General features: G+C 36.7%; 1 protein-coding gene across 5 annotated transcripts in view; it reads left to right on the top strand.

Moving 5' to 3' along the window:
• SCAF8 (SR-related CTD associated factor 8) overlaps positions 1–27,333 on the top strand; it is a 105,010-nt gene that overhangs the window by 38,600 nt on the left and 39,077 nt on the right. For 2 of the 5 annotated variants that reach the window (XM_076333803.1, XM_076333804.1), the window contains exons 7-20: positions 248–424; positions 8,464–8,543; positions 8,966–9,083; positions 11,857–11,988; positions 12,145–12,257; positions 12,764–12,957; positions 15,440–15,540; positions 17,189–17,302; positions 17,978–18,134; positions 19,297–19,427; positions 21,004–21,148; positions 21,703–21,783; positions 22,390–22,611; positions 23,254–24,964. In XM_076333803.1, the coding sequence (XP_076189918.1) occupies positions 248–424; positions 8,464–8,543; positions 8,966–9,083; positions 11,857–11,988; positions 12,145–12,257; positions 12,764–12,957; positions 15,440–15,540; positions 17,189–17,302; positions 17,978–18,134; positions 19,297–19,427; positions 21,004–21,148; positions 21,703–21,783; positions 22,390–22,611; positions 23,254–24,950 (3,462 nt within the window). In that variant the 3' untranslated portion in view covers positions 24,951–24,964. Of the gene's footprint in view, positions 1–247; positions 425–8,091; positions 8,154–8,463; positions 8,544–8,965; positions 9,084–11,856; positions 11,989–12,144; positions 12,258–12,763; positions 12,958–15,439; positions 15,541–17,188; positions 17,303–17,977; positions 18,135–19,296; positions 19,428–21,003; positions 21,149–21,702; positions 21,784–22,389; positions 22,612–23,253; positions 25,614–27,333 lie in introns of those variants that run through there. The other 3 variants (XM_076333806.1, XM_076333802.1, XM_076333807.1) reach the window with 3 other exon arrangements.

Genomic DNA, 27,333 nt, shown 5'->3' with positions numbered 1-27,333 from the left:
GTCAGAGCAAGTTAGGAGGAAGAAGCATCTGCATGTCTTATCAGCCACAGAAAACAAATTAGCCAGTAAGTGGGAATAAAATTTGCCGTAAATGAAAACAAATTAAGATGAAATAATAGCCATAGGTTAGATGATACTGCATTCCTGAGGTTTTTTTTTCCTAATTGGAAGGGGAAAAGACTAGTTTGTTTTTTGCTTTTTTAAAAAAATTTATTGTTTAATGCATTTGTTATCTTTTCTCTTTTAGCTTCAGCAGTTGATACAGACACTGCAGATACAGCAGCAGAAACCCCAGCCTTCACTACTTCAAGCTCTGGATGCTGGTCTTGTCGTTCAGTTACAGGCCCTCACAGCACAACTTACAGCTGCAGCTGCAGCTGCTAACACACTTAATCCACTGGAACAGAGTGTCTCTTTTAATAAGGTAGAAGTAGAATAATAGAGGTTTGAAGAAATATTCATTGTTAAAATATATGTAAGTGAAAGATTTTGACTTTAGAGATTCTAAAAATACATGAATATACTATAAAGTGCTCTATCTCGAAAATTTAAAAAAATGTCTAGAGAGAGTAGTATAAATGAAAATATTAGTTTTGTATGAGTTTAAGGCTAAATGGCATTTCATAGAATATCTCAAGTTGGAAGGGACCCATGAGGGTCATCGAGTATGAAGATGGATTTGATTTAGCAAAGTTAAGCCATTGTTACACGTTTTTTTTTCACCCTTTGTAACACAGCGATGAGAATTGAGCATGTCTTGTATTTGCCCTTCCTGTGTTTATGATCTGAGGTAGAAATTATTTCTTACAAGGCAATGAAAAGGAAACATGCAGAAATTTATATAAGCTGTTTTCCCAGAAGAGTAAAACGTGATTGTACTTGTAATTTTCTTACGTTATAAATGCCAAGAAAACTTCTAATCTTGCCCACAAAGCGATAAGTGAAGAAATAAGTTTATGACTGTAGTTAAAACCAGTCATGTGACACTTTTTAAAGGATGTCAAAATGTAGAAAACAAACAAACCCTGTAGGTAAAGAAACTCTGTGTGTTGCAACATATGTGCGTATCTGAAAAAAAAATTGAATAAATACCGAATGCAGGAATTTAAGACGACTAATGTAGTTGAATGCCAAGTAGCAAGAACCATGCTGGCAATTACAGTAGTAATAGTATAATATCAGCAGAATGAAAAAGGAAGAACTTCCACTCAAAGATGAAATAATAAATAAATCTTGTTCCTTTATCTTTGGAAGAAACAGCTTGTGAGTAGATAATCTCTGTAGGATTGTCCTGGAGTGAATAAATAATAAGGAAGTCAGAGAAGCAAAAAAACTTTTTCTCCTAACCCAGATAATCTCTTTTTCAGGCAATTAGCTGCTCAGAACTTGACAAGTGCTGAGTTTAAAGTTTTAGGACAATTTATCTTATATTTCTAGAATTTGTTCAGCTAAACTCAGATCTCTGAAATAATAGAGAGTTGTCATTACTAATGAAAGTAATGCAGCTGTAAGAATAAGTCAGGAAAAAAATAGCCCGTACTCATGCTGTATCACAGCTGTAACAATCAACTAGAGTAGGGTATAATCACAGGGAATGAATGCATCAGTAATAGGGACTGCCTTAATATTTAGATACAAAAAGTAATTAAGAATACGGCATTGTATTATGGTTTATCCCACAGAATTCAATTCCAGCATTTATATGGATAGGTGTACTCATAGGTGTGGCTGTCTTGAACGTTGGACAGCTTAACTGGAGCAAATTGAAGGAATTGGCATTCTGATGAGATGTTTACATAACTTGAGTGAGTGCAGCCTGATACTTTTCAGTTAGTTTATGCCAGTAATAGTATGCAGGAGTCTTGCTGTCATGAAAGCTGTCAGCAGAGTAAATGTACAAGATTGTGATTTCTGAGACCTTGAAGGTAAGTGTTGTGGAAGAAATTCTTGTGGCAATGTGATAATTTACAAGCTTTCAGTAAGGTATATAGTGTTGATTTGTTCTTGTAAGCTGTGGAAGAGTTGTGTTTATAGTATGTGATCTGTACCTCAGTTCTTCATTATACAAGTAGTGTTAGATTATAATACATCTCAAATTTCTTGTTCAGTGTTCTATAGCATCTCTATGAATGAACTGATAATGTGTGTCTTGTTAGTCCATTGAGGCTTTTACTCAAAGGTTATCGAGGCTGCTTTGCTGAAACAGCATGTCATTTTAGAATTTTTTTTTTTTTTTAATGTTGGTGCTACCATACCTATTTTCTCCTTTTTCTGAGGTTTGAGGATTTCTGAATCTAGGTATTAGAGAAGAGTACATATTAATATACATGTATTAATGGGCAATCTTACTTTTGCAATGATAAGTTTTGGGGATAATTTTCCTTGCTTTTTTTAATGGTTTTTCAGCACCAATATCACCTGCCACCCAAATCCCACTTCTCAATAGCTGAAGACCATGAGTCATAATGATATAATTCTATTTATTAGACTCTTTACTTCCATTTTATTATATAATTTGTATAATTTTTTTACTGGACATGGCAGCTTTAACAAACAAAGTGTTAAAAAGGCAATATTTACTTTAAAGGAAGCATAGAATCATAGAATGGTTTGGGTTGGAAGGGACCTTAAAGATCATCTAGTTCCAACCCCCCTGCCATGGGCAGGGCCACCTTCCACTAGAGCAGGTTGCTCAAAGCCCCATCCAACCTGGTCTTGAACACTTCCAGGGATGGGGCACCCACAACTTCTCTGGGCAACCTGTTCCAGTGCCTCACCACCCTCACAGTGAAGAATTTCTTCCTTATATCTAATCTAAATCTACCCTCTTTCAGTTTAAAGCCATTACCCCTTGTCCTATCACTTCATGCCCTTGTAAAAAGTCCCTCTCCAGCTTTCTGTAGGCTCCCTTCAGGTACTGGAAGGCTGCTATAAGGTCTCCCCGGAGCCTTCTCTTCTCCAGGCTGAACAACCCCACCTCTCTCAGCCTGTCCTCGTAGGAGAGGTGCTCCAGCCCTCTGATCATCTTCGTGGCCCTGCTCTGGACTCGCTCCAACAGGTCCATGAGCTGGACGCCGTACTCCAGCTGGGGTCTCACAAGAGCAGAGTAGAGGGGGAGAATCACCTCCCTTGACCTGCTGGTCACACTTCTTTTGATGCAGCCCAGGATACAGTTGGCTTTCTGGGCTGCGAGCGCACATTGCCGGGTCATGCTGAACTTCTCATCAACCAACACGCCCAAGTCCTTCTCATCAGGGCTGCTCTCAATCCATTCTCTGCCCAGCCTGTATTTGTGCTTGGGATTGCCCTGACCCATGTGCAGGACCTTGCACTTGGCTTTGTTGAACTTCATGAGGTTCACATGGGCCCGCCTCTCAAGCCTGTCAGGGTCCCTCTGGATGGCATCCCTTCCCTCCAGCATTCTGACTGCACCACACAGCTTGGTGTCATCTGCAAACTTGCTGAGGGTGCACTCAATCCCACTGTCCATGTCGCCAACAGAGATGTTAAACAGCGCCGGTCCCAATACCAACCCCTGAGGAACACCACTTGTCACTGGTCTCCACTTGAACATCGAGCCGTTGACTGCAACTCTGAGTGTGACCATCCAGCCAATTCCTTATCCACCGAGTGGTCCAACCGTCAAATCCATGTCTCTCAAATTTAGAGACAAGGATGTCATGCAGGACACTGTCAGATGCTTTGCACAAGTCCAGGTAGATGACATTAGTTGCTCTTCCCTTATCCACCAATGCTATAACCCCGTCGTAGAAGGCCACCACATTTGTCAGGCACAGTTTGCCCTTGGTGAAGCCATGCTGGCTGTCTCAAATCACCTCCCTGTCCTCCATGTGCCTTAGCACAGCTTCCAGGAGGATCTGTTCCATGATCTTGCCAGGCACAGACCTGAGACTGACTGGCCTGTAGTTCCCCAGGTCTTCCTCTTTTCCCTTTTTAAAAATGGGGGTTATGTTTCCCCTTTTCCAGTCAGTGGGAGCTTCTCCAGACTGCCACGACTTCTCAAATACGATGGATAGTGGCTTAGCAACTTCATCCGCCAGTTCCCTCAGGACCCACAGATGGATCTCATCGGGTCCCATGGACTTGTGCACCTTCAAGTGCCTTAGATGGTCTCGAACCTGATCTTCTCCCACAGTGGGTGGCTCCTCATTCTCCCAGTCCCTGCCGTTACCTTCTGCGGCTTTGGCAGTGAGGCTCAAGCACTTGCTGGTGAAGACCCAGGCAAAAAAGTCATTGAATACCTCTGCCTTCTCCATATCCCGGGTAACCAGGTCTCCCATTTCGTTTCGGAGAGGGCCCACATTTTCCCTCATCTTCCTTTTATCCCCAATGTGCCTATAGAAGCTTTTCTTGTTGCCTTTGACATCCCTGGCTAGATTTAATTCTGTCAGGGCTTTAGCTTTCCTGACCTGATCCCTGGCTGCTCGGACAATGTCTCTGTATTTCTCCCAGGCTGCCTGTCCTTGCTTCCACCCTCTGTAGGCTTCCTTTTTGTGTTTGAGTTTGTCCAGGAGTTCCTTGTTCATCCATGCAGGCCTCCTGGTGTTTTTGCCTGACTTCCTCTTTGTTGGGAAGCATCTACATCAGTGTTTTAGTTTGAATCAGGAGCATGCTTTTGAGGTGAAACTTTTGATTGTTTACATGTACCACACATGGTTTCACATTGCAGAGCAATCTTGAATGCATAAAGTAGCTTCATTTGGATTAAGCTAAAGCAAAAGATACACTGCAACTGCTAATGAGCACTCAGTTGACAGGGCCAGACTAGAGCTGCTTCAAAGTAACTAGTAACAGAGTCCAAATAGCATGCCCAAATGAAGTAAAAACTATAAAACAGCTTTTTTAAGAGGAAAAGTTTTAGGAATGCCTTGCTTCCTGACAACAAATCTAGATCTTTGTTAGTGATCTTCCAGGATGCGCTGAATTTCTAAAGTTTTTGTATGCATTTTAGAGAGCTTGCAATAGTTTTATATTTAACACAAAATGCCTCAATTGCAGGTGACGATACTGTCAGAGATACAAGTATCAAAACCCAAGGTGTCAGAACAGTACAATGAACAGCAACGCTAGACTGTTAACAGCCTTTGTTTGAGTACCAGACATACAGTTGCTTATTCTCTGGGGTTCTAGTCTTTATAAGTAAACAAGTTGCTAACAAGTATACTTAACAGAGCATGAGCCAGCAGAGTGCCCTGGCAGCAAAGAGGGCCAACAACATCCTGGGCTGTGTGAACAGGAGTATAGCCAGGTGATTGATGGAAATGATCATCCCATCTAGACATCCCATCTACTCTAGACTGCATCTAGAGTATCACATCCAGTTTTGCCATCCCCACCCCCATACAGGAAAAGACATTGACAAACTGGAGTGAATTTAGTGGAGGACCACCAAAATGGTCAGGGCTTGAGCACTGGAGCTGGTTCAGCCTGGGACAGAGGCAGCTTTGGGGGAAACCTAACAGCAGCCCCCCGGCACCTATGGGAAGGTCAGCAAGAAGATGAAGCCAGGCTCTTCACAGCACGGCATAGTGCCAGAATTACAGACAACAGACAGAAGTTGAAACGAAAGGGTTCAGGGTGGGTATAAGGAAAACCTTTTTTCCCATGAGGACAGTCAAGCACTGGAATAGGTTGCTTGGAAAGATTGTGCAGTCTCCATTGTTGGAAACTAAGATGTTTCCAAAACTCAACTGGATAAAGCCCTGAGTAACCTGACCTGAGCTCACAGCTGAGCTTGCTATGAGCAGAAAGTTGGACCGAGAGCTACTGAGGTCCCTTTCAGCCTGGACTGTCCTGTGATTCTAAGATTTATGAAGAACGGGGTAGAAGAGAGTGTCATCTAGTGGAAATTGATGAAGTATTCTTACCTGAGGTACAGTGACCAATCCTGAACATCTTAAGCTGCAGCAGCAAAATTAGACAATCTAGCAATTCCTGAAAGCAATCATAAGAAACATTGAATAGTTTCTGTAGAAGATACTGAACAGACTTGTGATGGAGTTTAGAGAATGGAGGATGGAGCCATGATGTGGATATAGAAATACTTAGATGGTTGAAGGCAGTGTCTAAAAGGCAAACGTTCTGAGTTGGCCAACATAAAAAAAAGACAGCTTTTATCATATATAAGCAGTAAGCATTGTGATCCAAAGAAAACTGTGAAGCTTAGTTCTCATTCCATGATATGATGATGCTGAATTGGAAAACAAATATAAATAGTGCAGGAAATTATTTCTGATGAATACGTAAGTATCCCATCTTTTTTAAAAATCCCTATTTTTAATAAATTCGGCAGTTCTTCCAGGTCTTTGTTTTCAAGCTCTTCAGTCTCCATAGTATCTTGTAGTAATAAGTAGCGCAAATTAACATGCATTACGTGAAAAATTCCTTTCTTTTGTCAATATCAAATCTGTGTGTTTTATAATCTTGCTACATGACCATATCCTTGTGTTATGGTACAGAAAGATTTTTTTGATCAACATTCCCTATACATTTATGTCCTATTCCTTTTATTTTAATTTCTAAAGAGAATATCCTGATCCTTAAGAAGAATTTTGTTTCCTTTGGAATAAAAAGTTGTTTTCATGTCTTTAATCATTCCCATTGCTTTTTCTGAACATATTCTTTTCTTAGGTAATTAAAGTAACAGATGTAGTATTCATGGAAAGTTCTATACTTTTATTTGCCTGTGTGGTGGGTTAACCTAGGTATCCTAAGATTTAATTTGTTTTAATTTCTATTGCTTTATTGTAGAGAGTATTCTGTTACAATTTATTTAGAAATCAAGATAGTTCAGTTCAGATTTTTGCCTTTAATATCTACTATATTATTTAAAACAAATTTAAACAAAAATCATGCTGCGCATTTGCCTATGTTGGCTGGAAGTTCTTTGGTTTTCTCTGGCCCCAGTTTAACTAAATAATTGTTTTGCATATCATAAATTGTTGACTACTTTCCATTTGTTCATTTTCTCAGACGATTAAATAGTACATCCTCTGTTATCTTCCTGTCTACTTTGTCATGATGGAATATACGTGATGATTAATATTTTAAAGAGGAGACTGGTGTTTTTTCTAAAATGCGTATTTTTTTCGGAGCAGCAGCATTTTGCAAATGCTTTACTTGAAAATATTCTAACAGTATAAAAAAATGAAAGCGGGTAGCTTGCTTTAAATGGATTAGATGTATATGGTGAAAGTTACTCTGGATTTTAGCATCCCGTGTCACATAAGCTTGATGGTCTATGTTTCTGCTGTGTTTTCTCAGAAAGATACTCAGTCCTGCTTTCATATATATTAGATTATTTCATTGGGAAAATAGTTCTAATAATTCTTGATTGATCAGTCTCTTAGCTTATGCTTTGTTCTTCTTGCTGGACTCCAGTAATGGAGAATAAATAAAACATCCTGAGAAAGAAAATGAGCTACTGAATCATCATGGCTTGTTACTGGAGACGTTTTTGCCTTGGTATTTCAAAATGACTGCCCTATGTTCTCATCCTCTTGGTTTTTTCTTCTGAGACCAGGGTTTGAGAAGAAGTTATGGCGGTTTGTAGTACAGCATTCGCTCTGCTTTTCAGAAAACTTCCAAGGTGTAAAGATGCATCGACGTGGGTTTGATAGCACTGCTCTATCAATGCATAGTTACTGAAAAAAGACAGTCTCAGTGACAAATAACATTTGTTGTATTTCTTCATGCTTGTTCTTTAGTTTTGTCTTCAAGAAAGTAAAATGCTACTGAAATGCTTCTGGGCTGTTTAAAAATTAATAAATAAAACAGACTTCTTTTGTTCAGCAGAACTACAGCGTAGACATCTTTACAGATAAAACAGGAAGTCTATCCAAGTTTTTCTTTTTCCCTGTCAGATACCTTTCTTTTTATCCCTCTGGAGGCTTATTCCTCTTACATGATAACTGCTTGCTTTGATTTTTTGCAGACTATGTGAGAAGTTGTTTTCAAGGAGCAGTATATTTGAAGGAATTCAGGTTGTCTAAATGACACGTGTGTGTGAAAATACAGTAATTCTTTGCGAAGTAATCAAGCTGTAGGTCTTCTCTTGATATGAGCAGAGCAGTTTGCTGATTGCCAAAGGATTGAATAGTTGGCCTCTTCGTAGTAATTTCTTCTAATTAAAGGTACCATTACGTAAAATTAATCTTTATTTAAGCCTTCCTGCAAACTAGCTGTTATTTACTATGAAAAGAACATGTGGTTGTACTTGTAACAGCAGCCAGAACTCAAGAAAGCCATGGACAAAATTTGGTATTTGATGCATTCAAGAGCTTGGTAGCAATAGCAGTATGACATTTAATTTTCTATTCAGGTCATTTGCCAAACTTTTTTTTTTTTAAGTTGAGAAATAAGGGCATTTTTATTTTGAAAAGTAAATATACATAAAGGGACATACAAGGAGTACTCAGTAATGCTTATTTTGCTTTCTCCTAGAAGCTGATGGACAGGTTTGACTTTGGGGAAGAATCTGAACAAAATGAAGAGCCTAAAAAGGAAACTCCCACTTCCCAACTGTAAGATCAAGCTATGTTTATTATGGAAAATGTTACAATTTGCCTGACACTAGTTGAACATTAGGATTAAATAGTAAGGAAAATGTTGTTTCTTTCAGAGCATAAGAATACTAAAACAGTAGGAAGAGAAAAGACAGTTTACTAAATTAATGAAACATATACATTTTTAAAATATTTAATGTAAGTCTGTGTGCCAGAAGTTTTGTTGACTTCATCTTAAAGTTAGCACGTTCTTTGCTTTGTTAGTTATATTCATAGCGTTAATGTGATAATGATGATAACAGAAGGTGGAACTAGCTACATTGTCTTAATTATTTTACCTTTTTAGTTAAACTTGAAACTCAGTTGCGAAGACCTGTTACCAACTGTTTAAACCGAGAGAAAAACTGTTGTGGTTTTTTATTTAAATTATTTCATTTTAGGCCTTTAGTACCAGAATCTATGAACAACTCGCTTTTTCACCAACTAGCTGAACAGCTACAGCAACAAAATTTAGAACATCTCAGACAACAGCTTCTGGAGCAACAGCAGCCTCAAAAGGTAAGAACTCCATCTTGTGGCTGTTGTAATAATTTTGTTCTCCGCTGATAAAAAATTCATACTCTACTTCAGGACAAAAAAATTGTCTTGTTACTGACACTTCTCTTATAATGAAAGTCTTTGTCGCTAGCTGATCATCTAACAGAAGCTTGCAAAGTGGAGTAAGCGGAAGAAAGTGCTTAAAGCAGGAAAAAAAAAATATGACCAAATGTGTGGGGTGTACATTTTGCTTCTCTGAGGAAAGAGTACCCTTTAGCTGAGTTACAGACTGACTGTGCTTTGGTTGTTCAGCTCTTTATATGGGGGGAAAAAAGCTTTTTCCCTGCTGTCACAAAGGTGGTGGTAAGCACTGAAGTGATTATGCTCCTGTCTGTGAAGGGAGAGCAGCGTGTAAGCTGCTGCTGCAGAACTGTCAAGAGGACAGAATAGAGATTGCAGATAACTAATTTCCCCTACCAAGCTTTAAGTCTTGGCTACTAAATGTCTCATTCTGTTGAAGAATCTGAGCTAAAGAATAGAGTCACGTATTTCCTGAGAAATGATTAATTAAGAACTGATGCTTGAGACAACCCAAGATTCTTTCTTAATTACGTGAATTGGGTCCTTTCTGCTCTACATTGAAGTAAATTGGCTTATTTCTTCTGAGGTTACTCCTCAGTATCTAGCTGCTCTTTTCCCCTCCTGATTCCAATTTCTGATCCCATTAGGAAAAAAACCCGAAAGTTTATTCTGTCTTGATACTGACCAGATGTAAAGTGGACTTTCTGTGAAGTATTTGGATCTAGCTTCACAGTAAAATAGAAGTCTTAGACTGAAAGAAAGTCTAAGGGACCACAAACTTAACAAACATCTGTTGGGGATTTTAGTTTAACCTGTGCAAAGATGCAGTCGCTCAGTTTTCAATCAAGAATGTCATTTGAGTTCTGAATTTGTGACTTTGTGTTTTTAATTGTTTAGAAAAATAGTAATTAAATTTTTACTAGATATTGTTTTCTTATTCTACTTCTTTATTTTACTATGTTTTATTTTTATTTCTCATGTAAGTGCAGTAACTGAGAAAGTTTGTACAACATAGCTACAGACTAAATAGCTTTTGATGTTGGTGGATATCTAGCAGTTTCTGGCTTTAAACACTAAAAAATGTTGTAAAGGAATATAACTTTGAAGAGTGCATCTGTTTCGGGAGCTTTTGATGTGACGTATCTAAAAGTAACTCTCTAATTTGAAAATAAAAATGCTGAATGCCTACCTTATTGTAAAATAAGTAGAATTAGAGTTTAAATTAATTTTATCTATGAAATCAAGTTACGGTACATTTATGGGTAGAATGTTCATATGACTCACCCCTTATTATTTGATCTTCTATTCCAAGTGTTCTTTCAGAAGTTGTTTCCCTTCAGGTGCACTCAGCTTCTTTTCTAGTCAGTACTGAGGAAGATTTATTTTCACCTTGACAGCACATAAAAGATACAAACTTCTGCTGGAACTAGTCTGTAACGACTGCAGCATGTTATAAGGAAGATTTTCTTTAATTCCATGTTTAAGCATCAGTGAGAAAGATTAAGGGAAAGAGAAGGAAAGATAAAACACAAAACAAAATTATTAAGCATCTGATTAGGAGCAGAGGGAGAGGAGGAAAGGATAGAAGACAGAGACAGAAGGAACAACAAGAAATGTAGGAATTAATATCAAGAAATGGATCGTTGAAGAATAATTAAAAGGAAAATGAGATGAAACATAATGTTACAAGGAAAACGCGTTAACTGAATTATAGTAGAATTTTTTAGTTTTCTGCAAACTGTCATTATAAGCTGTTTAAAAATACAAAGACAAAACAAAAAACCCCTTGGTACTACATGTCATTCTGCTAACTTTCTGCCGTTATCCTGGCAGATAGAATATCTAGCATTTGTTTAATTAAAGTGAAAATGTAATGAGAATCACTGAAATGTTTACCTGCAATATTGGATTATAGGTTTAAAATTACTTTTCAAAATCGTCCTGATGGCATTTCTGAGTATTTTCATTGCATTTCCTGTATTTCTTGAATTTCTTTCATATCTTACAGATATTTATTCCAAATCTGTACTTTCAATCCAATGTGCAGCCCATTATAGTTTTTTCTCTAGCAAATCAACAGTGCATTTAGTATTTTACATTTTTTAATTTTGGTGTTTTTTCAGAACTGCTTGTTTTGTTAGGTCTCGTAATTGACATGCTGACATAAATGACACAACACCCTCCCTTATCTTGTGTAATTACTTGTCTTAAATCACACACTGTAAGAAAGTTTGGAGTTAAATGTAAATTTTTTAAACTAGTTCAATTGGTGTTGCAAATATTTTCATTATATTAATAACAAAATATAATTTATTAATGCATGTGCATGGGTGACCAATGGGTATCTTTCAGTGTCACTGTACATAGGGCTGCCATCACTATTGTTTGTCCTCTAAGTTTTTGTTTTCAAGCCAGCCAAATTAAGCAACAAATCGTGTACTTTGGGGTTTTGATTCAGCAAATAGTAATTTTTTTATAGTCAGGAATATTAATTATTTCAAAGTTTTGTATTTAAGGATGATACAAAAAAAGGAATGGAATGGAGTGACATCTGGTTCAGCTTTCACATTAATGGGAAGTGGAAAATAAGAGAAAATTGATAAATAGTTTTTCAGAGATATTTGAACAATTGTTTCATGTAGTATTACATTTTGACACAGTAAGCATTTTGAATTATGAGGCTTTTTATGATATATTACTATTTGTTATTTAGGCAAGCCCTGAGGAGAATCAAGAAGGAAATTTTGGTTCAGAGCACTCTGCCTCACCATCACAAGGGAGTAGTCAGCAGCAGTTTTTAGAAGTGGAAACAAATGTAGATGATTCAATGGATATTCAACAACAGGTAAAACTATTTTAAATTTGATTACAGAACTTGAAAGGAAAACACATACTAAGATGATTTCAAAATGGGTAATATGGATGTATGCTTTCCTGTAGTCATATATATTGTGAGTATGTTTATTAAATGTTATTGAACATCTGTTATGTCTGACCTCAGGACATGGATATAGATGAAGGACAGGATGTTGCTGAAGAAGAGATTTTTGAACAAGAAGAAAAGAAAACAGCTGTTCGTTCAAGATCAAGAACTCGTTCAAGATCTCGTTCAAGGTTTCATAATTAACTTGTATTAAGTAAATGAAGGTTTTCTGAAATGAAGTTGCAGTTTGTGATTATCATTCTCAATTCTGTATTTTCCAAAATTGTCATGAGCAGTTTTCGGCAATAAAAAAAAGTGTTCATTTAATATTTGTGTGTTAGATGCAGACTTTCTGTATCACAGTTCATTTTGCATATCTGTGGTCTACTTTAAAATTTTTAAGACCTGTTCAGGTAACAAAAATAACTAACGCTAGCACCTGGTCAGGTTTTCTATGCCAGAAAAGTAGATACTGTTATGGAACTCTTTTCATGTGTTGTGTTTTGTTTTGTTTTAAGCTCAAGGTTTATGTTCTATTCCTCACACTAATGACATTAAGTTTATTTCCTGAAGCAGTTTGAGTGAATATGACAGAAATGTCTGTATCATGCTTAAAGTTTGTAGTTAAAAGATGACTAAATTAGATTTTTTTTTTTTTTTTTTTAAACTCAGCATACTGAAATAAAGTATTTTGTAGGTCACCAAGAAAACGAAGGTCTAGATCACGGTCTGGTTCTCGTAAGCGTAAACACAGAAAACGTTCACGCTCAAGATCAAGAGAAAGGAAAAGAAAGTCATCTCGGTCATATTCCAGTGAAAGAAGGGCTAGGGAAAGGGAAAAAGAACGTCAGAAAAAGGGATTGCCGCCTATACGGTCAAAAACACTAAGTGGTAAGTGGCAGCTGCTTACTGTTTTAATAATGTAGTATTAAAGGGAAAAAAGGCTTTGTTTTTCATTGAAAGAACAAGATTTGGCTTGAGTACTGTTACAAAATACGGTAACCATAATCTTTTTTAAGTTTCATTTCTGATGTTTCTTACAACTTAGGTACATCATTTCATCTTAGAGGAAAGAAAGTATCATACTGTTCTACTGATGATTTTACTCATACTGTTGCACCAATGATTTTACTTCTGAATAGAGAGTAGCAAGGGCGGTCCCTAAGTTAGAATCTGCTTTCTCTTTAATGCTGTCTTCTATGGGGCATTTGAGATGATCAGCGCTTGATCTGAAAATTGGTATGCTGATAAGACATTTAAGTATGTGGTACACACTTTGGACACTTAGCTGAATATCTTAAGTAGAGGCCTGTTTTGTTAAACTTTTAGAGTTTTTTTTTAAATAACTTTTCACAGGAACATAGAGCCAAAGCAGGTGGAAATGGGAAACAAGTAATTTGCTATCATAAGACAGACCGTAATGGTTGTATCTTAAGAAAGTATCCAAAAACCAACTGGATTTCAGCTTTTGCAGTGTGCTGCTGTGCACTGCAGTCGTTTCTACAGAGAATTTACATACTAAAAAGAAGGAAGGTAGCAGGGAGAAGAACTTTCTCCACACAGTTGCTTAAATCAAAGGGAATGTATTTTGAGATGAGTGCTAGAAACAGTGAAATTGGGTGTAGTCATCTGCTACTGTATCTGTATATCCCACTGCTGCTGTGTTAGCAGGACTCTGGATTCTTGGGATGCATAATTGTACTGAATTTACTTTTGTAATGAACTTGTGTTCCCAAATTTAACTTTGTTTAGATAGTTTATACGCAGTTTCTGATGTAGTTTTGCATTTATTTTGTGTTTTAAAACTGTATCGTTTATCTGACAAGCAGTTCAAAATTCATTTTTGCAAAAGAAAGAGTGTTCTGTTCTCTTCACATTGATATTTTACATTATTCCAGGGTGGCTTTAAACTCAGATGTATATTTTTTTCCTCTCTGGCTTTTCACGGGAAAAGAGGCAAATCAGTTTTATGGTGTAGATTTGTCCCAGTAGTCCACAAAGCAGGGAGCTATAATCAGAATGGATGGGAACTGGGAGGCAGGGATGTTAAGTAACCTGATGAACAACAGCAGCAATTGAGGTCCTGTGAAGTGACCCGGCTCATGGAAAGGAGATATTAAGAAGGCTAAGTGAAGTGTGGAAACTTTGGGGGGCGGTAAATAAATAGGTAATTCAACTGACACGCGTTTTACTTCATGAAATTTGTTCAGTGACAGCCACCGTTGTCACTTACGGAGGTCTGAAGAATTGTTTCATAGAGCTTAACACCATGAGAAACAATAGGGCCATCTACAAGCATGTGAGGAACAAGTTTTGTCCAAGAGAAATCTTAAGGCTAGTCATTCTCAGTACTACTGAGTACTGCTGTCAGTTGACAGAGGAACGCACAACGCTGGTTTCCAGTTTGGTGCGCCAAGATTGATACAGGAAGGATGTGTGATGTATCAAGATAATGATGAAGAAAGAATGTTTCCTTGGTCCAGGATGGGGCAAGCGCAAGAGATCCAGGTTGTCTGGTTTTGTTCTGCCTTAGATCCTTTAAGATCCTGGGTGGATTACTCAGGGTAGTAAGATATTTGAGGAAAACTACCAATATTGGCCTAATCTCTTGCTGATGTAGATCACCCTGTGTTAAGTGGAAGTAACTGCTATGAGTTTGTCAAGGCTTGCACACATAAACTGGGTAATATTTGGAAGACAAAAGAATTGGAACCATGTACATATGGGAGAAGGACGTTCAAGCTCACATGTCAGTGGTGAGGGGGACAGGGGTAGGGGATCTGGGCTTGTGGAATTGACAAGAGTCAGAAGTATCATGGACATCTTCAGCTCAGTGATGGACTTCAGCCAAGTTTGTCTTTCTGGGATGTTCCTCAAGGTAAAGTAAAAGTACAGTTTCCATTTCTTTCAGGTGAAAATGCAGCGCATAATACTGCAGTTAGTTCCTTCTCTAATACACTTCTAGCCAGTTAGAACTTAATCTTACTTTGTTAACACTGACTTTAAATCCTACAGGCATCGTTTTTATGGAACATGGAATAAAAATTATTAGTAGTAATTTCTACTGCAGTTTACCTTAGCTAATAATCTACAGAATTTTATTTTTTCATTTCTTTTAAAACAACTATTTTGTTTGAAAGAAAATGAAACAAGAAGAATGAACACTTGTACTGAGTATCTGTTTGGTGTCTTTTAACCTTTTAATATTTTTGTTAATGTACTTAATCTCTATATAGTCAGTAATAGATTTACTATTCTTGCTTTTTGATCGGTGATTTCTGTACAAATGTAAAGACTTTTATATCCATGCTATAGAGTATTTTATAAGCTAACATTCTAGTATTTTGATTGACATGAATGTGTCTCTTGACAGTTTGCAGTACTACTCTTTGGGTAGGTCAAGTAGACAAGAAGGCTACACAGCAAGATTTAACTAACTTGTTTGAAGAATTTGGACAAATAGAGTCTATTAATGTAAGTAAGCAAGTTACCATGCATTTTCTGGGATTACAGACTAGCAACTTAAACATGCTTATGCCTCTGAACTCCTTTTAAGCGGCTTAAGCTTGTATTTAGGAGACTTTTTTTATTACTGTTTAAAAACTGTGGCTATGATATTTGCTTGTTGGTTTCCATGTACTGTCTTTTGAAGCACTAAAGACAGTGCACTTCATGGTACTGAAATGGCTTTTCCTGGGCACTAACAATTTGCACAATTTTTTAAACCAGGGTCTTAACAAACAAAAAGTTATGTCTTTTCTCTTTTTGTGACGTGGCATGGTGCAGGTATCACTTTTCCTTGGACTAATGGACACAAACTGATGTGTATCCACATTGCTCTTGGTTATGTTCCATACAGAGGATTCGTTAAGTGGAATCAATGTGGATAAAACATTTAGAAGAAAAGAAATTGTACTGTAAACAAGTGTTTATTCTAAAATGTGACAATTAAAAAGATGCTTATAATTAGGAGATAGTTTCTCATGATTTAGAGTCATTTAGATGTAGACGTTTAGAGTAGTACTTCAGTGTTGCCTGTAATTCAGCTTCAAGAGAAAGTATTTTTCTCCTAAAATAACATCTACATGAGAGAAATTTGGATTTTTGTCTCTTGCTCCAGCAGTTTTAAAGTGCTTCTCATGCAATTTCATTCATTTCAGATAATATTTTTACTATTTTTCTTATCATGTTAATGTATTCAGCTATATAATTAATAAGGAACAGTTTTTGTGGCATTACAGAATCTTTTAAAAGGCTTCACAAGTCAAAAAAACCCTATAGTCTGACAGTTAAGCCTTAAGTAATTTCCAGGGACTAGCAATTAAGAAAGTTCAAAGGAGAGTAATGTAACAACCATAACGTCCCAGTGCCTGTTGCATTTCAGAGGCAAACCACATTGTAAATAGTTCATCCTACGCATTCCACAAAGCTTTAAGTACCTAGGATAATGTTGTTTTATATCTTAAACATATTTTTGTAACAACTGCATTAAAATCTGTCATCTTAAATATTTTTGTTGGTTATGTTACTGTGTGCTCCTAAACAACATAAAAGCGCACCTATATTTTATAACTTGACTAAAACTAAAACAAGCAGTTGTCATACATGATTTGCAAACTTTCACAGATTACATGCCACTTCATACTTTTCTTTACTAAATAAAACACTAAAGCTAGTGGAAATCACACTTCAGGAATGAGGAATTTCACCCTTCAAAAATGCAAGATACTTTTAATCACTAGTTTGCACCTCTGTGAAAGGTTGGTGCTCAGCTCATGGTGAGTTTGGAGCTTAATAAGAGGTAGCAACCTCTGCTTTTCTGAAGCTGTAATAGTATAGCTCCCAGTTCTTGCCTGCTCCATGTTGTTCAAATCTTTCATGTCATTTTTAGTACCCATTCTTAAGCTTACTGCTGCTTCTTGAAAATGTTATAACTGAAGTACCATGCCAATATCACTCTTAAGTTTTGCTGATGCTCAAAATTGTTAATATTGCTGATTAAGGTAACGATTGTTTACAGTGTAAGCCTTTCCTTTTTTAGTATTAGTATTCACTTAGTGTAGTTATGTAATCTGAAGTACTGGTTTTCCTGCTTTTTAAGATCATTGCTTTTTTTCCATAGATGATTCCCCCAAGAGGTTGTGCTTATGTCTGTATGGTTCATAGACAAGATGCGTATCGTGCTCTTCAGAAACTTAGTTCTGGGTCCTATAAAATTGGGTCTAAAATTATTAAGGTAAGTTGCTTTTAATCTAAGGATGCTGTCCATTTCAAATACAATACAGTTGTAATATGACGATTTGTCATTTAGCAGCTGTTCATTCAAACGTACAATATGGAGAAGAAGAATGAAGCAATACGGTGTAAATTGTTTCTTTCCTCTCTGTGTAAAATGCAGCTTTTAACAGGTGATATGGAAGATAGTAAAATGAAATTACGACTTGATACTTAGGAAATGCTTGGAGAACACTTTATGTACATGCTAGTGATGAGTACAAGACTGTAAACAACTTAAATCCTGTACCTGACCATGTGGATCACTTGATATTAAATTTGGTAGTATTCTTACGGAGTTAACTATATGATTAAATGCTGTGTTTTTTTCTACTTTCTTTGATGCTTTAGGATGAGTCCTTGAAATACTGTATTTTTAATTTCCCAACATATATGTTAGAATTAATGCAGAACAAATTTAAGCTTTTTGTTGTAATTAATCTTCCACATACCTGTTGTTGCAGAGGCCAAGTAAACTTCCTACAGGTTCGTTTAAAATTAAAAACTTGTTAAAACTTTAATAAATAGATACTGAAGATTGATCTGCAGTGACAGGAACATGAAGGAAACGATCTGAAATATTCTGTTCACAAGTTATATGATTTAACCAGATTGTCTGGTTGGGTTTTATTTTCAGATTGCCTGGGCTTTGAATAAAGGTGTGAAAACAGAATACAAGCAATTCTGGGATGTGGATCTGGGAGTTTCATATATTCCTTGGGAGAAAGTAAAATTGGATGATTTGGAGGGCTTTGCTGAAGGTGGCATGATTGACCAGGAGACAGTAAATACAGGTACGGACATCAACAATGATTCTCCTGGTAGGAAAATATGTTTGTCTTGGTAATTGCACATCCTCAGAAAGTTTATTGTTTTAGGTAATACATACTCTTTCTCAATTTACATAAATTTTATAAGCTACTTGTTACAACATAAGTGGCACTGTAATCATGAAATCTAGATTGTCTTTGTAGCTGAGTAATTGATTGGCATGACAATGAGGAATTAGTGACAAAGGGGAATTAATCTAAGCAAGTTAATAAAGGTTAGCATTTTTAAAAACAGTTACGAATTTGCTGTGTACTCATTTCCAAGTATGTAAAATATTAATTTGTGTAGAAATTATGATCTGCTTGTGATTGTGAAGAGTCTTATATTCAGGTGTAAGACTTAAGTTGGAGTTGGAACTTGTCCAAATAGGCACAGCTTAGCTGAACCTTAAGGTATTTCTCCATAAAGTCGAAGAGACAGGAAAGCAAGTAATGTTAGACCTTACTCTGAAGCCCAGTTAATTGAGAGGTTTGTTAGATTTGTGAAAGATTCATGAGTACTGTGTTTTCTTGAAACGGATCTAGCACCAAATGACTGGACTATTAAGACTGTTACATAATAGTGACAATAATTTTTCAGGTCAAAATGCGGTCTTGCTTTGAGTAAAAATTGAATATAAATGACAGAAAAATTAAAACATGAAACATTACCGAAGCATGTTCACTACGTTATACTTCAAAACTTTTTGAGGAAGTGGCAGAAGGAAGAAGTGGGGGTTGGTGTGAGGTTTGTTTAACATGAGGATTCTCTGTCATTGTACAGTAGCCAGCTGATAACACAGATATGTTGACAACAGCAGTTTCTAGAAAACTGGAGCATACTCTATATTACAAATTATTAACAGAATGATTGGTGAAAAAACTAGGCAAGTTTTGAAAAATCAGTTTGCATAGAGTCATAATGAAACAGAGTATTGCAGGTGATTAAAGATATTTTACCTTCTTTAAAATGTAAGAAATAATTGCACTTGCTTCTTTTCATAATGTTTGGGAGTTATTTGTAATGACTCTATATAGATACCAGATTAAAATTTATTGTTTAAGAAGGAAGAGGGCTTTTTAGTATTTAAACAAAAATAACACATTAATTTTCTTTTTATATTAAAATTATACCTTTTTTTTAAAGAATGGGAAACAGCCAGAAGCTCAGAAGCTGCTAAAGAAAATATTCAAACTACGCAGAGTGCTGCAGTTGATAAGAGTACAGTTATTACAACACAGACAGAAGCTTACACACAACCAGTCACTATGCTGCAGGTTTGTATTGGTCTGAGTGTGTAAATACCCCACAGAACTGGAGGGCAAACTTTTTATTCAATACAGATAAATTTTAATGCTGAGTTAAAGTACTTAAATCAAAAATACTTAAGTCCTGTGTCCATGTGTGTTTATCTCTGAAATATTTTAGAGTAGAATCAGTTGCCATGGTTGAGCAAAATCTTCAGTTTCATGCACAACATATTGCAAACTTGTGTACAATCTCAAATGAAGGCTTAAATGTTGAAGACAGAGCAATTGTAAAAAAAAAAAATAATACTGGCACATTAGTTTTTTAAAGAGAAATTAAAATGAGCTTACAGAAAGTATTTTGTTTACAGAGCAAAGCATCTTTCTGTAAGCTAAGCAATGCAATAAACTTTTTTTCACTTGTGCTTGTTTCTTCTCTACCTATGTGCTTTTCCCCATATCAGTTTTTAATATAGTTTAATTATTTTCTCAGTAATTTGGGGCAGGGTTTCATAGAGACGGTCTCATATTTAAAAGATCTGATTATTCAAGTAGTGTGCTGTTGCACTCTTTATGCAGTAATTCATGAGAGTCTTTGATTCTCTGTTGTATTTTTTTTTCGTTCCGCTAAAACAGAGAATTTTTATTAACATCCAATCAGTAACAAGATATTGTGGAAGGCTAGAAATTTTTCTTGAGTATTCTACACTACACATGTTTATCGAGTATAAATACAAATGCTTTTTGTCAAACTCTTTAAATCCTTTTAATAATGACCATATGAAATTGTAAAATGAGAAGCAGTTGCTTAATACAAAATTTTTTGTATTATTACTGTTTTATCTTTCCTAACGTGTATAGATATTTCCAATAAAATAAAATTTTATTGACAGCTGACGTAAAATTGCTGTGAAAGTTAACAATCACATTTACTTACATTGAATTTTGCGCTTTTTTCACAAAAATTGTCTTCAGTCTTATTTCAACTATCTCCTAGTGTACGCTGTGATCAGTATGTATTTAAATATACATATATATATTGCTTTTATTCTGCTGCTAATTACTTGTAATTATGCTGCACTGTATCAAAAAACGTAGCTCAAACAGAAGTTTGAGAAATACTAAGTAATTTTCAGGACTTCATCAGGATTATTAGCCTTATAATTACATACACTGAACTCAACTTTCCAGTACTGTTCTAAAATACGTAAATTTTTCTAATGAGAATAGAATCAGTTTTCTAAGTGCTCTCAAATTGCCACACTATCTACATTTTCCTTCCTTTTCTCTCCCTTTCTGCATTCACCTTTCTCCCATAGGTAAATTTTTATTCTTGAATAAGTATAGTGTTTAACCATGTATTTTTCTGTTCTTTTTAGAATAAACAAAACATAGCATAGGATTCTTCCAGTGTCCTTGCTTACCTGTAGTGTAGGTACCATTTCAGAATGCAATCTAATTCTTCAGGGTGTTCAGAATATATGCAAAGCCTTTGGTACATTTAGTGCTTAACATGAATTGCAGTCAAATCGGTTTATCCCTCTTTTAATGTCATTGAATACTGTTAAGTATTGAAGTTGCTTGTTTTTTCTTTCCATGAAAACAGATTCCGGTAGCTCCAGCTGTGCCTGCTGTTAGCTTGGTTCCACCTGCATTTCCTGTCACAATGTCTGTCCCTCCTCCTGGTTATAGCGCAATTCCTCCTCCACCCTTCTTGCGAGCGAGTTTCAACCCTTCACAACCACCTCCAGGTAAGTTAGTAAAAATGAAGTTGAGTATGTAATGAGTATACTCAGTTTGTGTGCTTCTATGTACATCATGCTTTGTATAGTTTTCCATCAGCTACTGTTACTGTTTGAGCCAGTTGACCTTTGAATCTTTAATTTTAATCTAGTATGAAATTTCTTATGTCTAACTTAATACTATTTTTACCAGTGTATTCTGTCGAGAATAAGAATTTATTAGCAGAAATAATAGTAAGCAGAAATTTTTTTGAACTTTAATAAAAATGAAAATTTAAAAATCCTTAAGATTAATCTCCTTTCTGTGGAAAATTTTGAAACTCTTAGTTTTCTTCTTTGGATATTGCTGGCAGAAATCACTTTTAAACATGCACATGCAGATCATCTACAGTAAAGATGGGGTTGTTTTTGAAAACAGAAACCACTGTTGCCTCTTCCCATACATTTGTTGTTTGCTAGTCTTCAGTGGTGCAGCTTTTCAGGATGAATAATGTAGGCAAGCTTTTACTGCAAAACTTTATTTGCTTCCGTTGTAATAATTTGTCTTTTTTTTTTCCATATAGGTTATATGCCTCCCCCAGTTCCACCTGTGGTCCCACCACCTGTTGTCCCGCCACCTGTTGTCCCACCAGTTGTTCCAACACGTAAGTTTGATTCTTCTTGTGTTTGTGTGTTGTGAAAAGTTTAATTGTTTGATATATTACTTCTTATTTAATCAAAAGCAAGTTAATCCTATGTAATGGAAAACAGCAAAACAGAAGTTATTGTTTAGCTGGTTTAAGCAGGTATTGAGAAAAAGATTTACAGAGCTTTTCAAGTTGACTGAAAAATGATACTTACTGTGGAGTTACTAAAAAAAAAATTATGACAAATTAATTATTTATTATTTGTATGCATAGTTCAACATTTGAACCTGTCTGTAACAGATGTATCTGTTACTTGAGCTGTTTGGTGTTAGTGACTGAATAATTTATAATAATTTATTTTTGTTTAGCCTTTTAACTGTTTTCATTCAACGTTTAAAAATATCTGTTAAAGAGTACTGATTGCTTAGGTTGCCTGCAGTTCATGGTCTCTACAAAAATATAAATATTACAGTGCTGATTGAGGATAAGAAATTATTATCCAAAAATGTAACATTTAGAGTAATTAATTCCACTTACTTTGATTTATCAGCTGACCTCTGCCAAACTAATCTTGAAGGCTTGAATATATGATTACTGTGATACACTTCTGTTATTTCTCTACAGCTTTAGTACAGCCTCCATTACCAATTGCACAAGAGACGATGAAGGATGTTCCTTTTACTAGCCTTGTTCTACCAGTTGGCACAGTTACTAGCAATCTAGCTACTCCAACGTTATCTGCTGGAAGCGTTTTTAATCCTCTGCCAATCAACAAACCAGAATCAGATGAAAAGGGATCACATCTTCCAGACCTTCAGATTTCTTCCAGCGAAAACAATAGATCTGGTAAGAAATGTCTTTATCGTCTGATACGATCGCAAACAGGAAACATCATACTTCTGAGGGTTTTTTTGCAGATCGTAGTCCACTGCAGTAATAACTACAGAGTAGGAAGTTCTAGGCTGGGTATCATTTTCAGTTTAAGTTGGAGGAGTGGTGGGAACCATCTTTGTCATCATCTGATCATTGATTTCTAGCAGCTTATGCTCAGAGATGTTTTCTTTGTAGACTCCAGAAGTAAAGCTGAGACTGGGAGCCCTTTAGGAAACTTCTTAAAAGTGCATTCTTACTACACAAGTGGCAATGGAAAGGAGCAGGAGAGGGTAGGATAGTACAGCGTTTACAGAATTACATCAAAGATTTTAATACTTCCCTTGCATAAATTGGGTGATGGCTTTGGGGTTTGTCAATTTTAAGCTGCTATTCGTTCTTTACTATGTAGAGACATTAATTTCTGTGGCATAATGTCTGTTTATCACCAATGTGATTAAAATAATGTACGTTCATTATAGAAACTGAGACAGACCTTGTCAGCAGTATCATCACTGAATGCATTAACTGAATATGGATGAAGCTGCATTTTGTTTTGAATGCTATGTGTTACACTGGCATTTTCTGTTAACTGTTCTTCTTGTTGCTGCATTTTAGTGCAAAGTGATGTCTCGAGTAGTTCTGGACTTGGAGGAGTGCAGCCACCCAGCGTCTCAAGCAGTTCTGGGCTTACTGGAGAAGGGCAACCACCCAGTGTCTCAAGTAGCTCTGGACTTGCAGGGGGAGTACAGCCACCCAGTGTTTCAAGCAGCTCTGGACTTGGAGGAGGAGTGCAACCACCAACTGTTTCAAGCAGTTCTGGTCTTGCAGGAGGGGTGCAGCTACCTACTGTCTCCAGTAGCTCTTCTCTTGCTGGCGGAGTTCAGCCAGCCAGCGTCTCAAGTAGCTCTGGACTTATGGCTGGAGTGCAACCACCAAATGTCTCAAGTAGCTCAGGGCTTCTAGCTGGAGTGCATCCACCCAGTGTCTCAAGCAGCCCTGGCCTTCTGACAGGAATGCAGCCACCCAGTGTCTCAAGCAGCTCAGGAGTTCTGGCAGGAGTACAGCCACCGAGTGTCTCAAGCAACTCTGGGCTTCTCATAATGCCACCACCCAATGTTTCAAGTAGTTCTGGACTTATGGGAGTGCCGCCACCAAATATTTCAAGTAGTTCTGGACTTCTGGCAATGCAGCATCCAGCTGGGGTTCAAAACATGCCTCATTTAAATATTAGTAGTCAAAGGATGCCGGGAATGCCTCTCATAGATATCCGTCCAGGCCTAATGCCCCATTCGCCTGGACCAAGGTTTCCATTAATGCAGCCAGGAATGCCACCGCAGCGTAGTATTCCCCCTCCAGCAATCCTTGATCCATCTCTTCACCCGCCACCTCGAGGTCCTTTTCCTCCAGGAGATATTTTTAATCAAACAGAAAGACCTTTTGGAACACCAGGAAGACAAAACATCGATAGCATTTCTAATCCAGAGAAAAGACTACCACTTGGAGGCGATAACATTCAGCAGGAAGGAGACAGAGATTATCGCTTTCCTCCAGTGGAAAACCGAGATAATCTTAACAGACCATCTCCAGTGGATGTCAGAGATTCTGTTGGACGTCCACCCGTTGATCCAAGAGAGAGTATAGGAAGGCCTCCAGTAGATGGAAGAGAACACTTTGCGAGACCACATGTAGACATGAGAGAAAATTTTGGAAGACCGGGTATAGATAACCTTGGTCGAAGAGAGCATTTTGGTTTCAATTCAGACAAGCACTGGGGACAGAGAGGAGATTATGATGAAAGAGAGCACCATGCCTTCCCTATTTATGGCGGCCCTAAAGGCTTCCATGAAGACAGAGAGAGGTTTCGGCATGTAAACTATAGGTTTGATAGTAGAAGTGGTCCCAATTGGAATAGAGGATTTGAACAAGATGCTCATAGAGATTTTGATGACCGCAGAAGACCCTGGGAAAGACAGAGGGATAGGGATGACAGAGATTTTAATTTTTGCAGAGAAATTAATGGGAACAGGTTTGGAAGAGACAGAATGTCAAACAACTGGATCCCCCCTCCACATCCACGGGTTTTTGAGTATTTTGATGGGGCCACTTCCCAACGCAAAGCCGATAATATGCCCCAGGTAAACGGTGAAAATACAGAGACAGAAAGTCAGCCACCAACTGCACAGGTGCAGGACGATCCAGAACTTTATGAAAAACTGACATCTTCCGTCGAGATAAACAAAGAGAAGAGTGACACAGAAGCTGATATAGAAAGTGAACCAGTGGTAGAAAGCACAGAAACTGAGGGGACATAATCATCACTCAGTAGGTAAAAGATACCTTTTGTAAAGTTGTCATCTCTCTGTAATAGATAAATGGCTGACTGGACCGTAGCAGTTCACTTTTGTCTGCCAGAATTAAGTTAATCTGATGTTCATGTTCATCTTTCACTTAAATAACTGTACAACTGACTTGTATAGAACACTGTTCTTAATTTGAACATGGTAGGTAAACATTTTTTTTATTTCTCTGGTAAAGCATAAACTTTCCCCCACTTGCTTTTAATTTCACAAAGATAAAATAACAGCTTGTCAAACAAAGACTTCCTATGGAAGAAAATGGAATTTTTTAGATACTACCCTTAGGTTGGCTATCAAAATTGTTATACTTGAAAACAGGTGCTGGTGTATCTTGTCCGTGTTTTTAGGCTGCTGGAGAATTTTAAAGTATAGACAAAGCTGTGATATTTTATGTTCCTACAATTCGGCAGAAAAAGAAACGGCCCATGTTATTTAAGGAGCATAACACAGAGATTAAAAGTGATTTTGTAAAATCTACACTATAGTCTCTGTTTTCTCTAAAGTAAGTGTTTGTCATTTGTTCCTCGTACTGCAGTGGGTTTAAAAAAATGAAAAAGTACATTTTAATGTTGGGTGCATTTTGTTTTTAGATGCCAATAAAGCATATTTGTTTGATAACAGTGTTCTAGGTATTGTATTTTTTTAAAAACCTGCAAGCTCTAAAAACTTGGACTCAGCTATGATATGTGCTTAGCTAGTTGTTGCAAAAGGTTTCTATTACTTTTGTAAGACCAATGCAACAGTTATATGTGCAAGAAGCATATGGTTTTTACATCAAAAATCATGCAGTCATATTAGTTTATGTAAATAACATATGTATGTAAATATTTGTGTAAACTGTTTGTAGATACCACTTTTTCTGTGCGTGCCTGTGTATGTGCACGCACTCACAGAATATTGTAGACAGTTCAATAAAATTGAAATGAAACTAGGCTGTAAAAAATTTGCCTTTCACCTTCTTGAGGTAGTAAGATAACAAAACTTACTTCACTGCAATACTGTCAAGCTTATATTTACCTTCTCATGCTCATTGTTACGATGTTCTTACTACTTTTAGAAGGTGGAACATGATATACTGTAAGAATATACAGTAGGATTTTAGCTTACTTTTTAAAATGTGGATATGCATGAAACCAAAACTTAAGCAAATATTTGCATTGTCTTATTTTGTAATATATTTGGTATTCTGGATAGATAGTGGGTAGTGTTCAAGTACTTTGTGGTTATTTGTTTTTAGTGACTCAAAGTCCAGAAATGTTGCACAAAAAGTAAAAAGCTGTTGTTGGTCTAAAAAACCCTACATGTTTTTAACAGAAATAAGGGGGGCTTTGTGTTTTGATGGCTTAAATTGAAGTAGAACCTCGTGTTAAATTGTTGAGATGAATTGGCTGCTTAGGTAAATTAGTAGCGCTATTCTCTCCTGTTTCACCTGCTTTGCTGCTTGTGTATCCTTAAAATTGGTGGTGAAAGATTTGGCTGTAGGGTAATGTCAGATTTTCAATTTGTTCCACTCAAGTGCATTTCACCAACTTCTTTCAACATAACTTTTGTTAAAATTCTGTGTCTGAAAGCATCCTTTCACTCAGTTTTGAGAAAGTTGGTTTTCTCTTGCATAATAGGATCCAAGGGTAGATTCTGTTACATGAATGCCCCTTTGGTAGAAGAAACATTTTTAGCTCAGATTAGAATTTTGATCAAGCGTCAACATGCAAGTTTTAATTCCCTTTCTGCTTCCCCCAAAGGGATGAAAGTATGAGAATGTCACGTGAGTGTAAAGCATAAGCATGCCTTTGAACGTAGAAGCAAGTTACGCATGTGTGTGTTGCCCTCTCCCTCTGGGAGGTGGGGTATTTTTTCATGCTGTGTCATGGTTCAGTTTTTCAATCACAGGGACTTTTATTCTGGATAGTAAACAAACTGTCAGCTTAATGAAGGTAGCCCTTTGAAAGAGTGGACTTGAATGAATGATTCTTTATCTACTGTGCAAGTAGTAGTCATTAGGATGTAGTGAGGTATGCATTAAATAACTATTGCTTTGTAATAGACCTTGCTGATGTGTTTATTACCAGAACGTGTCTCGGGAGTTGAGATGAACAATGTTTAAGGTAAAAGTACCTTCAAGGGCAGACTCTGGCTCAAAGAACTTGACTGATGCTGCTGCACCACCTGCTAGTAGTATTCTGGTCAGGCGGATATGGTTGTGTGAAAGTCCAAACGCACAAAATAGTAGCTGTAAGGTACTTTATGAACTTAAGGGATTTTCTTTATTTCATTTTAATATGTGCAGTTTGAAAAGGCTTCAGTCATAGACCACATAAGTACTCAGAATCAAACACAT

The sequence above is a fragment of the Aptenodytes patagonicus genome, chromosome 3 (genome assembly GCF_965638725.1).
Source record: "Aptenodytes patagonicus chromosome 3, bAptPat1.pri.cur, whole genome shotgun sequence".
NCBI classification, from domain to species: Eukaryota; Metazoa; Chordata; class Aves; order Sphenisciformes; family Spheniscidae; genus Aptenodytes; species Aptenodytes patagonicus.
The sequence above is the reverse complement of the archived record's forward strand: the minus strand, read 5'-3'. Positions and strand labels throughout refer to the sequence as shown.